This window comes from Bombina bombina, unplaced genomic scaffold (genome assembly GCF_027579735.1).
Source record: "Bombina bombina isolate aBomBom1 unplaced genomic scaffold, aBomBom1.pri scaffold_480, whole genome shotgun sequence".
Classification (NCBI taxonomy): domain Eukaryota; kingdom Metazoa; phylum Chordata; class Amphibia; order Anura; family Bombinatoridae; genus Bombina; species Bombina bombina.
Window position 1 is genome coordinate 254,059 of NW_026512338.1, and position 14,426 is coordinate 268,484.

The 14,426-nt window shown below is 37.5% G+C and overlaps 1 protein-coding gene across 1 annotated transcript in view; it reads right to left on the reverse strand.

Annotated features, from left to right (window-relative positions):
* The window catches only part of LOC128644243 (cilia- and flagella-associated protein 46-like), a gene marked incomplete at both ends in the record, with an annotated part of 384,741 nt that overhangs the window by 249,133 nt on the left and 121,182 nt on the right, over positions 1-14,426 (reverse strand). Inside the window, 5 exon segments of the mRNA XM_053696926.1 lie at positions 2,623-2,891; positions 3,003-3,156; positions 5,393-5,576; positions 12,157-12,316; positions 13,166-13,250. Coding sequence (XP_053552901.1) covers positions 2,623-2,891; positions 3,003-3,156; positions 5,393-5,576; positions 12,157-12,316; positions 13,166-13,250 — 852 coding nt within the window.

The following is a 14,426-nucleotide window of genomic DNA, read 5'->3' on the forward strand; positions in this document are numbered from 1 at the left end:
GGTCAAAATTAATTCAAACATATTTATAACATACAAAGAGAGAAGCGCTCTACCAGGAACAAACAACAGCGAAGTAGCTTGTTCTATGGCGAGTTACCACCTCGGAGCAGCCTCTTTTAGCCCAGTTGTGCTTTCACAGAGGAGGACTTTCCTGAAGTATATCAGTCTGATCCCGCCAAGTAAGGTCAGTCCAGCCCCGAAAGGGAGGCCCAAAGAGGCCAAAATGATTGTTTGGGTTGCCGTTTTCCCTTGTTAAGAGGAGAATTGCCTGGTATTTCTGGGCTGGACTGACCTTGTTAGGCGGGATCAGACTGATATACTTCAGGACCGTTTTCCTTTGTGCAAAGCACAATTGGGCAAAAATAAGCTACTCTCAGGTGTTAATAGGGCCATAGAACAAGCCACTGAGCTGTTGTTCGTTCCTGGCAGATTGCTTCTCTTTCTGTTTGAATTTGTATTATTATGACCCTGGGGAAAGTCTCCCTAAGGGTTATGGGAGAAACAAGACGTGGACTCCTTGCCCAATGTGCTTAGAGGGATATGAGTGCACCTCACTGAGGAGGCCCAAACGAGGCCGAAACAATCGTCTGGGGTTGCCGTTTCCCTTGTTCAGAGAAGAATTGTCTGGTATTTCAGTGTTGGACTGACCTTGTTAGGCGGGATCAGACTGATATACTTCAGGAGAGTTTTCCTGTGTAAAGCACAATTGGGCAAAAACTCCCAGGTGTTAACCGGGACATAGAACAAGCCATTGAGCTGTTGTTCGTTCCTGGCAGACTGCTTCTCTTTCTGTATGTATATTTATAACATAGGCTGCTACTACTTTTTTTTACACCTCTACTTAAATGCTACGTAAAGCGCAATTGGTACTGGCAGACTTGATACTAATTAATAATTCTATCAACTGCACATCTAATGTATTTATTGAAATTGTTTGCAACAAGCTTACACAGCAGTAGCCGGGCACCAAATCTGAAAAAAAAACAATCTTCATAGAACAAAATTGCCAAGAGAATGTAACCGATCCTTAAATAGACAAAAAGAAAAACTCCCAAACAAAACCTGTTTTGTTTAATTCAAGGTATTAGTTGGAATCCCTATATTTGCAGCACGAGGCAGCATTAATTAGCACCCAGAGGCAATCATCACTCTAGTGGCAAATGTGTGCTACAACAAATATACCTACATACGTATGACAGGCAACACTGACAGCTCTGTCATAGCGAATGTATAACAGTTTGCCTGCCATCCGTAGTTATTTCACGAGCAAACAAAAGCAATAGGTTGCACGATTGCACAAGATGAAACATAAAACACATTTCACAAACCTTTAGCTAAAATATGCATTATTAATTGCAGTTTTACAAGGTCATGTCACTGTCCCACTAAAGGGACATTAACCACAATGTAAGAGTCTCATAAAATGATGAAAGCCTAGTAAAAGATGCAATATACATTATTATTTTGCCTGTTATTGTTGCAATTAATGACTGCTAATTGCCCCGAACCCCCAAACTGACTAGATCTTGGCTCTGTGAGCAGGCCCCTCATTTGAACGTAATGGATGCGTGTATATACATCTAAAACGATTTCTTATTATAAATATATTGCAAAAATGATTATAATCAACATATAAATGCACTTATAGACATTTTAGATATCCCTCCTTTTAATGATGAAGTAGTATTACATTTAGAACAGTGCTATTTGACACATCATGGTGCAACCTTTAATAAAGAGACACAATTGCCAAACTTGAAATGTGCATGAGAATCATTTTTGCATTATATTTTTATTAAAGGGACAAAAAGCCCAAAAAATTCCTTTCATGATTCAGATAGAACATACAATTTAAAACAACTTTCCAATGTACTTCTATTATCAAATGTTCTTTGTTTTCGTGTTATCCTTTGCTGAAAAGCAGTAAGGTATGTTCAGCAGTGTTAACTGCAGTAATTTATGGCAGCAGTATTGCAACAATATTATACAATACCAAGAACACTAGGTGGCAGCACCATTTCCTGTGATGTAGTGCCCCAGACATGTGTGCGCTACCTAGATATCTCATCAACAAATTTAATAATAGAAATAAATTGGAAACTTTTAAAATTGTTTTCTCTATCTGAATTATAAAAATGTTGGGTTTCATGTCCCTTTAACAGATGTTTATCACAACAATACTTCTATTTAAAACTGAACTGCACTCAGGTTCGACTATTAGATCCCTTTTATATGATTGACCACCGTAAGCAGCTGTAGAACTCCAATCTGAAACTTTATAATGCAACTTTGCATGTTTTATATTTGTTGCTTTACAAAAATGGCTATGAGAATTTAAAAGCATTATAAAAACTCACTATAATAAACAACACTAATCTAAATTACATTTATTATTATATGGATTTTAATGTCACATTAAATAATAATAGATACAAATTTATAATAGTTACATAAACTACAAAAATAAGTGTTTTGTTTAAACAATGTACAAAAATAAATAAAAGACAATTTTATCTATATCATTATTTAGCATTTTAGACCAATAAAAAATAATAAATTTTAAATACTTCGTAAAGCACTAATGCAAAAGCAAAATATGAAATAGACATATAATTAACTTACTTTCCAAATGCGCATAACATAAGCATATGCCATTAGACAATGTTGTTCATGATAAGGTGAACTGGGACCGCAAATAACTGCCATTAATGTGTAAGCTCGAACCAATGTCTCCAGCTGCCTCACATTCCTTAAATCTTCAAAAGCATTATGGGAAATGTTAAAAGTGTCGCCATCTTCACTCTTGGTAGCCTCTGTATCTTCATCATTTCTTTGATCTTTATGCATGGAAGATTTTTTTCTGGCCTTCAGCTTCGCCTTTTGACTCTTATCTATTTGGAGAAAAAAGGAACCAGATGCACGGATCGCAATAAACAAAATCAGCTAAACATCAGAACAAAGTAAAATGTGTTCAGAGAAGCTATAACTGGTTTGAATTTTACCTTCTTCAGCATAATTTGAAAATTTCATCTGAAGTAAAATATCTACGGCCCAGTCAAGCTGATTAAGGGCATCTCTAATAGGAAATTGGTTGCAGTACAGCCATTCTGCAAATTCCATCAAGTAATCAACTTTCTGCCACTCATTTTCTGGTTTCTGTGAAAGGAAATATTACATAAACATTTTTTTTATATACAGAAACTGTGATCAAAGGTAGAATAGTATTTTTAGCCACAAATAATAGTGTGACCTAACTAATATCACCACAGGATAACCTCAACCATAATCTTCAAGTGTAACATATAACGCTGTCAATATTTAAGCCAATATCATATCATCAAAGAGATATTACTGCAGACATAATAATTTAGCATCAGTTTTATTATCGGACAAATGTTGACGGTAACATTTTCAATGGCTATATTGTTGAAACGTAATTGTGCCTCATACAATCTAGATCCAATATTCCTAGGGGCCGATTTATCAATGTGCGGGCGGACATGATCCACTATAGTGGATCATGTCTGCCCCACATCGATAAATGCCGACAGCCTATGCTGTCTGCATTTATCATTGCACAAGCATTCCTTGTGAAAAGCTTGTGCAATGCTGTCCCCTGTAGATTTGCGGCCAATTGGTCGCTAGCAGGGGGTGTCAATCATCCCGATCATATTGGATCGGGATTATTGCTGTCCGCCGCCTCAGAGGTGGTGGACGAGTTAAGGAGCAGCGGTCTTACGACCTCTGCTTCTTAACTTATGTTTCTGGCGAGCCTGAAGGCTCTTACGGAAACAGCTGCATTCGCTGCAGTATGCTGTCTACTTGTGTTTGGGCTGAACAAGCTGCATTCACCGCCTCAATTTATCATTGAAATAGCTTGCAGCCCCGCCTCCTGCTTTTGTGCAACCAATTGTGAGAGCTTGTCAATCCTCCCAGACAAATCATCCTGGGATGTTTTAACGCCACTGCCTCTTAGTTGGCGGAGATGTTTTTTCAGCACAACACTTATGTCAGCTTTTACTTAAATTAAGTTTGGTTAATAAAATATATGCAAAACTTCTAAGTGAAATAGAAATGTGCTGATGTGTACTTCAACTGAAATGCCCCTTTAATCCAGGATTCAGCAATTACCTTGCAACTGATAAAATACTCTGGCTTTGCTTTCTGTGGACAGATGCGTGGCTCACAGCCACATACCTTCTCTTCGAGACCAGAACAGCTGATCATCTTTTCCACCTGGCTGCAAACTTATGCAGCAGCCATGCTTAGTGATCTCGTACTCCTCCTTAGCATCTTCTTTAATTCCCTGTGCACACCACTGCCAAATGTAGCATATCACTCGGGTAGGGGTAGTCAATTCAATAAAGCACTTCCAAATGTGTTCTCAGCACTTAAGAAGTTAAATCGCTGCTCCAAGTGTGTTGAACAGCATTGGTTTATACCGTTAATTAACTTGTGTGATACAGGAATCAAATGTTAAATGTGACTGGTGTTTGTTTAAGGAAATCAAGTGGTTAAATCACTGCTGAAACTAAATGGTGAATGTATGAGGATGGTATGTATGGTTTTGTAACTCATATAAAGAAAGTTATGACTGCACCTCTATGTTTAGAGGCGAATTAAAAAAGTCCTGGTACCAGCAAGAGTTTTTAAGCGTTTCATACTGTTGTAGTTTAGTTTGGATACCAGTTGGTATAGGATCCACATTTCTAGGGGGGACTAACTGGTTGAAGTGCACAGGATAAAGGCACATTCAACTAAAGGTTCAATGTGTCCAAGAATGTCCAAAACATGAATATCACATAACCATGTTTTAAATTAACTTTCTGCTGTTGGGAATGGGGGGGCCTGGGGGATAACTTAAAACTTTCTGCAGGGTTAGTTGGTTCTAGTTACACCCATTCAGTACAATCTGGCTTATTTTAACAAAATCCTAGTTTAAAAAAATAATAAGACTAGAAAGATGTATATATTTTTGGAAAATAGACATAATTATCATGGATCACTTAAATGCTTTTAAAACAGTAAACAAGAAACTATAGGAATCCCAACCTAAATGTGAGTATAATAGGAAAACTGTCACTAATAAAGGAGGGTTGGCAAATGGAGCAAGGGGGAAATTTAATCAAGTTTGTTCTTATGACCCCTTACTCATCTTAAAGGGAGATGGAAGGATACCAATCCCCCCTTTCTTGTTGCCCTGAGAAAATCTAGTATAAAAATACATTAGGATAGAATTCATAATAAAAGCATAGAAACCGACCACTGCTCTGTAGAACTCCCAGGTCTGTTGTGTACAACAAGCTGAAGAAATTGTCTTTCTAAACTCACTTCATCCTATCATTTGAAACCGCAGGCACAAATAAATGGAATATATATATATTTGCCAAACCTGAAGTGCATCAATTGCATTTTGATAGCAAGCTAGCTGTTCATTTGTATTTTCAGCAGTAAGAGCAACAAGATGCCATATGTAAGATAGATAGTCTTCACTTTCATCTTTGAACTTCTGGATATCCATAAAAAAGTTCTGACCCAGTCTTGCCTTCACCAGTACACGGTGCTTGAAAATGACACTAGATATTAAAGAACAAAAAACAATTAGATTATTCTCAAAGGGACATTAAATTATTATTTTTTATTTATACATTAGACTCTCTCTCTCTTCTTTTATGATTTAGGTAGAACATACAATTTTAAACAAATGTCCTGTTAACTTCTATTTTCAAATTTGCTTAATTATCCTTGTTGCATTTGTTAAAGGAGCAGTGATCTATTACTGGTTGCTAACTAACCACATGGGGTGAGCCAATGACAATAGGCATTTATGTGCAGCCACCAATCAAAAGCCAGCACCTTTGCTACTCCTGAACTTACCTAGATAAACTCTTCAACACAGGATAAATAACGAAGAAAGCAAATTAAATGATAGAAGTAAATTGGAAAGTTGTTTAAAATAGTATGCTCTGTCCGAATCATGAATGTTTAATTATGACTTAACTGTCCCTTTAAGGGGCTTAGTAAAGCTGAGGCTGTGAGTATTTAAAAAAAAAACAAAGAAAAATTCAAGAACAAGGGGTCATGATCTCAAGTAGTAGTAGGTTCAGGAGTAATTTGTGCAATCACTTCTTCACAGAAAGGGAGGATGATTATTGTAATAAACTTGCATTGGGGGGGTAATGACAAACACTGTGGGGAACTTCAACAATACCTGGGATAAGCATACGACTATAATACAAACTAGATAAGTTTACTCTTTTATGACATTTTTGTACAGACTTTTATATATAAAACGTGTTGCATGGTTGCCACTAAAAATATGTGTAGTTGTTTCTAGAATCACTCTAAGACTTTGTTTAGATATTTAAAAAACAAACGGCTAGATTACGAGTTTTGCGGTAATAGGGGTGCGGTACTAACTTGCACGTTATTCTCACCGCTCACTTACCTGCAGCGCTAGTATTACAGGTTTTTATCAACCCGGCGCTAACAGGCAAGAAGTGAGCGTAGAGCAAAATTGAGCTCCACACTTCACTCCAATGCCAGTGCTGCTTAAGTAAGCGGTGAGCTGGTTGTACGTGCTCGTGCACAATTTCCCCATAGACATCAATGGGGAGAGCCGGCTGAAAAAAAGTCTAAAACCTGCAAAAAAGCAGCGTAAAACTCAGTAACGCAGCCCCATTGATTCCTATGGGGAAACAAAATTTATGTTTACACCTAACACCCTAACATGAACCCCGAGTCTAAACACCCCTAATCTTACACTTATTAACCCCTAATCTGCTGCCCCCAACATCGCCAACACCTACATTATATTTATTAACCCCTAATCTCCCTCCCCCAATGTTGCCGCAACCTACCTACATTTATTAACGCCTAATCTGCCGCCCCAAACGCCGCCGCCACTATTCTAAATTTATTAACCCCTAAACCTAAATCTAACCCTAACCCCCCTTAACTTAAATATAATTTAAATAAATCTAAATAAAATTACTATCATTAACTAAATTATTCCTATTTAAAACTAAATACTTACCTATAAAATAACTGATAGTTACATTGTAGCTAGCTTAGGGTTTATTTTTATTTTACAGGCAAGTTTGTATTTATTTTAACTAGGTAGAATAGTTCCTAAATAGTTATTAACTATTTAATAACTACCTAGCTAAAATAAATACAACTTTACCTGTAAAATAAAACCTAACCTAACCTAAGTTACACTAACACCTAACACTACACTACAATTAAATAAATAACCTAACTGAAATACAATTAAATAAATCAAATACAATTAGCTAAATTACACAACCCCCCCCACTAAATTACAGAAAATAAAAAAACAAATTACAAGATATTTAAACTAATTGCACCTAATCTAATAGCCCTATCAAAAAAAAGCCCAACCAAAATAAAAAAAACCCTAGCCTAACCTAAACTACCAATAACCCTAAACATTTATTCCGATTGGTTGATAGAATTCTATCAGCCAATCGGAATCTAAGGGACGCCATCTTGGATGACGTCACTTAAAGGTACCTTCATTTGTCGGGTAGTCGTCGTTGGAAGAGGATGCTCCGCGCCGGATGTCTTGAAGATGGACCCGCTCCGGATGGACGAAGATAGAAGATGCCGTCTGGATGAAGACTTCTGCCCATCTGGAGGACCACTTCTGCCCGTCTGGAGGACCACTTCTGCCGGCTTCGTTGAGGACATCTTGCCGCTTGGATGAAGACTTCTCCCGGTAAGTGGATCTTCGGGGGTTAGTGTTAGGATTTTTTTTTTCAGGGCAATGGGGAGCTTAGGTTTTTTTAGTTAGGGTTTTATTTGGGGGGTTGGTTGTGTGGGTGGTGGGTTTTACTGTTGGGGGGGTTGTGTGTATTTTTTTTTTACAGGTAAAAGGAGCTGATTTCTTGGGAGCAATGCCCCACAAAAGGCCCTTTTAAGGGCTATTGGTAGTTTAGGTTAGGCTAGGTTTTTTTTTTATTTTGGTGGGCTTTTTTAATTTTGATAGGGCTATTAGATTAGGTGTAATTAGTTTACAGATCTTGTAATTTGTTTTTTATTTTCTGTAATTTAGTGTTTGTTTTTTTTGTAATTTAGCTAATTGTATTTGATTTATTTAATTGTATTTCATTTAGGTAATTTATTTAATTGTAGTGTAGTGTTAGGTGTTAGTGTAACTTAGGTTAGGTTTTATTTTATAGGTCAATTTGTATTTATTTTAGCTAGGTAGTTATTAAATAGTTAATAACTATTAAGTAACTATTCTAACTAGTTAAAATAAATACAAACTTGCCTGTAAAATAAAAATAAACCCTAAGATAGCTACAATGTAACTATTAGTTATATTGTAGCTAGCTTAGGGTTTATTTTACAGGTAAGTATTTAGTTTTAAATAGGAATAATTTAGTTAATGATAGTAATTTTATTTAGATTTATTTAAATTACATTTGTTAGGGGGGGTTAGGGTTAGACTTAGGTTTAGGGGTTAATAAATTTAGAATAGTGGCGGCGACGTTGGGGGCGGCAGATTAGGGGTTAATAAATGTAGGTAGGTTGAGGCGACATTGGGGAAGAGAGATCAGGGGTTAATAAATATAATGTAGGTGTCGGCAATGTTGGGGGCAGCAGATTAGGAGTTAATAAATATAATGTAGGTGGCGGCGATGTCCGGAGCGGTAGATTAGGGGTTAATATTTAACTAGTGTTTGCGAGGCGGGAGTGCGGCGGTTTAGGGGTTAATATGTTTATTCTAGTGGGGGCGATGTCCGGAGCGGCAGATTAAGGGTTAATATTTTTATTATAGTGTTTGCGATGCGGGAGGGCCTCAGTTTATGGGTTAATAGGTAGTTTATGGGTGTTAGTGTACTTTTTAGCACTTTAGTTATGAGTTTTATGCTACAGCTTTGTAGCGTAAAACTCATAACTACTGACTTTAAAATCTTGACGGGATAGGGTGTACCGCTCACTTTTTGGCCTCCCAGGACAAACTTGTAATACCGGCACTATGGAAGTCCCATTGAAAAAAGACTATACGCAATTTGCGTAAGTTGGTTTGCGGTAAGGCCAAAAAAGTGTGCGGTGCCCCTAAACCTGCAAGACTCGTAATAGCAGCGGGTGTGAAAAAGCAGCGTTAGGACCTGTTAACGCTGCTTATTCATCTTACCGCAAAACTCGTAATCTAGGCGTAAGAATATAAAATAAATGACAAGTTTATGTGTCTGTGTTGTTTTCATTGTATATAAAATGACAGTGCAATGTATAAATGTAACCTTTCACTATTCTCACTACAGAAGAGGCTGTAAGTTTGTGTGGAAGAGAGATAATAGATCATTTATAAATGTTGCATAACATGTACCAAAGTCGTGCATTTTATGAGCCAGCTTTTCAAATAAAAGAGAAGTCTACACTATACAGTGGAGATAACACGTCAAAATTGGCTTGAATTTCGCATCCACAACAATCTGATCAAATTTGGAATTATGGCATAAACTGCAGATGTCAATGCATTTTTCTTAATATGGTTAGTTATACTTAAATGAAAGACAAGTAAGCATCACTAATACAAAAACTTTCTGGTTTAGCAAGAAATGAAAGCAAAGTGGGGGCGTGTCCAAGTAGCGGCTCTGTGCAGTCGCATGTATCATGAGCTCCGGGTGAGATGACATTAATCCGCCGATTATAGCTCAGATTATACAGCTTTTACCCATCAAAGAGTGAAATATTAACTTCAGCTTGCTGTGTTCATGATCCCTGGGCTGAAACTGGACAAAAGAGGCTTGCAGCGGCGGCTAATCTCGCAGGCAGCGTTCCCCCTGGACCTCCGGGGTAATTTGCTGGAGCTGATCGTCTTTATCATCTCATAAAGAACAGCCTTTATTAACTCACAAAGAACAGCCTTTATCATATCACAGAGAAAACACATACTAACGCAAGATACAAGGGCGCCAAAGAGACTATAGTTACACAGGAACGTCGCAATCGAGACCAGAGAGTTTAATGATAAGATAGACAGCTGCTTTGCTAAGCTGGAAGCCATGCTAATGGCACTAATTGATAAAGCACCCACAGAGCAGGAGCTGCAGCTCCTTATTGACAGAGCAGAGGGATCTGATCAGATAGCATTACCGGACCGGACAGTTTTGTTTCAGGAGGCTGGAGAGGATTTGTACCGAGGTAAGCTTGACCCAGTCCATACACCCCTGCAGGGAAAGCCCAAGACCCAAAACATTAAGACGGCTCCGATGATCGTACAGCAGCCAACTATCATTAACTATATGACGCCTGTCACTGGTCTGGTAATGGCGGATGGAAATGCGCCCCGATGGCTGCCGCGGGAGCACCCGAGGCGGGAAAAACTTACATGCAATCCCAATATGGAGTCTATCCCACGTCATAGCCAGCAGGCAACTCTTGACACCTCTATTATGCAAGACCACAGGGATTAGTGGGGAATTAGCTGTTACAGATGGCAGAAGCAGAAAATCACTGAAAATGTGGACTTAAATATACTTACTGACCTGCCTCAAATGAGGTACCGCATTTTATGAAGGAGTGCTGGCAATGGAGCCGGGTATCACGCCAGATTTCCACCTAAAGATGGACATGTGTGAATACCCGGCCGTGATTTATTCCGGCCGGGAGAAAAGATGTGCTGGTGATACACAGATTATTAGCCTGACGGACTCTAGTTGTGATCTGACCTCACAATTACAATTTGAGGGGGGATAGATTTTATCATGAGTGCTGGCAGAGCATGGACACACAAAGTTTAAAGAATGACTCAAAATAAGTTATAACCATGTTTTGTTTTCAATGTTTTTGTGTCTCTTTTACATTTTATTCGTTATGAACAGAATACTGAAACAGAATACTGAATTATTGTATCGGGACATAACCCTTTAAATATTACTTGCTGGGAAGCACTGAAATGCCAACACTGTTGTCCTGCATCCCTGTTGGCTTTATGCGGGGGATGGGGGGCCCCCATAGTGATCTCAATAATATGTAAGGGATAGTATGCATAGAAGATAGCCCTAGCTCTGTGTAGAAGGGAAGAGGCGTGGCTGGGTTTCGGGCGCGATCAGCGGCCGGGGTTTGCGCCTGGGTTCTCAGCGACAACCACTATACTCGTATGGAGGGGAGTCATACATTGTAAGTGCATTTTGAGATAGATTCAGTACAGTTATGACCTAGTATGAAACACCAGATGAAATTTTGAACTAGATACAGCGCTCCAATTTTCTCTATATAGAGCATAGGTACAGCTAATCTAAAGATTATAAGATAGCATGGTAAGGGTAATATTGCAAGGGTCTCCTTGCTGATTATGTACATAGCTTAAGTAACTACGAACGTCATTTAATTGTTTAAGTGTGAGTATAGCTAACTGGAGGGGATCAGCTCCAGCTTAAGCATCTACAATATCAAAGTATGTTTTGCTTTGTAACCTTTTATATAACTTCAGATGCATATTGCTCTGTGTTGTTTTTTGTTTTTTTCAGTTCTAAGTAGGTATAACATAACCCCCTGGACATTCACAAGATAACATAAAAGGCCCATAAGTGGCCTGTATTGGTGTTAATAGGGGTAGAAAAAGGAGGATTGGCATTATCTCTGTACATCAATTGATTGTTATATGGCTGACTTTATCTGTTCTGTACACATTTATCTACTTTCTTTTTCCTCAATAAAAAATTGATAAGAAAAAAAAAAAAAAAAAAAGAAATGAAAGCAAATTATATAGCGTTGTACAATTTTAACATAACAGGTATATTCCACTTTCAAATGACAGAGGGAGATATGGGGAAAGGGAGGATAGGGAGGGAAGGGGGAGAGAGGGAGGGAAGGGGGAGAGAGGGAGGGAAGGGGGAGAGAGGGAGGAAGGGGGAGAGATGGAGGAAGGGGGAGAGAGGAAGGGGAAGAGAGGGAGAGAGGAAGGGGGAGAGAGCGAGGGAGGGAGGAAAGGAAGAGAGGGAAGGAGGGAGAAGGAGAAAGAGCAAGATGGAGACAGAGGTTTGGAGGGGGAGAGGGAGGAAGAGATATTATGAAATTAAATTATAAAGATTGTGTCCGTGATTTTAATAGAAAAGGTTTGGTAAAGTTATACATAACAGGTTTCTACAACATCATGAGTTATACTAATTCATTACTTACAGTCTATGTTTAGTGCGTTGTAGAATTTGGATAGCTTCATCCAACACTTTCAGCCCAGCTTCCCAGTCATTTTTATCCTCATACATTTTAAATAAAAACTCGTAAAGAGAGACTCTCAGTTTGTGCTCATCATCAGAAAAGTCTGTATCCTTTGAGTTATCTACAAAATACAAAAAAATAAATAATTAAATGATCAATTATTAATACAAGGACAAAATTGTAGGTGTCTAGGTAGCGTGGTGATAAAGAGTATCACGGAAAACTGAAAAATTTCAAAGTTAGTTCAGTTTTCCTTCCCCTTTTATCATGTGATAGTTATTAGCCTATCACAACATTGCATATATGTATATATTATGAACTCAGTAGGAGCTGATGCCTCAGAAAATGAGCATATAAAAAAAGATTGTGCATATTTTTATAATGAAAGTGAATTGGAAGTGTGTTTAGAATTGCATGCTCTATCTGAATCAGGAAAGTTTAATTTTGACTTAAGAGTTCCTTTAAAATTAGCAAAAATGAGACAAAAAGTTATCCACCAAGTTATTGCTGCAGCATCTTAAATCCTGGCAAACAAATATAATGCCTTTCAATTTCTGTCCTTAAAGGGATAGGAAAGTCAAAATTAAATTTGTATGATACAAATAGAAGTGAAGTTAAAAGCGTCTTAAAATAACATGCACTATTTTCAAATGTGCTTTGTTTTCTTGTTATCCCTTGTTGAAAAAGAATATGCACATATCCTACACTATAGGGAGCTAGCTGCTGATTGGTCCCTATACACATCTGTTTTGTGATTGGCTAACTAGATGTGTTCAGCTAGTTGCCAGTATTGCAATGTTATTCCTTCAGCAAAGGATAACAAGAGAATGGAGCAACTTTCATAATAGAAGTAAATTGTGAAGTTGTTTAAAATTGTATGTTATATCCGAATCATGAAAGAAAATGTTGGGGTTTCCTGTCCCTTTAAGTTAACATGTTATATATATATATATATATATTTAATACATACCTTTGGAATTTTCTGTATTGACTCCACAGCTTTGAACATCGATGCTAGGCCACAGGTGCAAATATGTGACATCAGTTTTGGGTTTCTTAAGAAAAAAAACCCATAAAAAAACAGACAAACAAAAAAATATAGAGAGAAGTAAACTTTGTTGTGATGAAAGATTGATCATGCACATTGTTAAACCATTACATACATATGTTCAATATTTTAATAAAAAATACTGATCAAGACACGTTAAAGAAGAGAGAGGGCACAATACATGAATAAATATATATTACAGCATTGTCTTTCTCAGTTATAGGTAGGTAACATGGCATTGTCTTCAGGTGGAGAATGAGCAACAGCCACTGGTTGAAGTAGAGATGATCTGTCAGCTTGGAGTTAATGCAGGGATCTTTGCAAGTGAGTTTGCTTTTGCTGTGACTCACTCATGCTTTATATAAAGAATACCTGAGAAAGGGTATCCAATGTATGGGTGAGATCAGCTAGTTCCCTATTAAAACGCTTCATTATTCAGTTTTGCTTAGAAAATAAAAATAATCAATCTGAATACAGTTTGATCTTAAAGAGACAGTCAAGGCCAAAAAAAAGTTCATGATTTAAATAGGGCATGTAATTTTAAACAACTTCCCAATTTACTTTTATCACCAATTTTGCTTTGTTCTCTTGGTATTCTTAGTTGAAAGTTAAACCTAGGAGGTTCATATGCTAATTTCTTAGACATTGAAGACTGCCTCTAATCTGAATGCATTTTGACCACTAGATGGCATTAGTTCATGTGTTTCATATAGATAATATTGAGCTCATGCATGTGAAGTTACCTAGGAGTGAGCACTGATTGGCTAAAATGCAAGTCTGTCAAAAGAACTGAGATAAGGGTGCAGTCAGCAGATGCTTAGATACAAGGTAATTACAGAGGTAAAATATGTATTATTATAACTGTGTTGCTTATGCAAAACTGGGGAATGGGTAATAAAGGGATTATATTTATTTTTAAACAAATCAATCTGTTTATCGTTAGCTTGGACATGCTCTGCATAGGAGCACATAGAGAAATATAAAACACAGATTACGTCCAAATGTGATAGGTTAACCAACAGTTCAGGGCTGGTTTGGAAGTGCTCAGGACATGAATACAGCTAGAAATGTGAAACACAGCAGTGATAAGCTTAAAAGTCTCACAGGAGAACTGGCTGAATAACCTGCTAAAATCATTGCCTCTGTGTTAAACTAAAATAAGCCAGGCAATAACTGCACTGAG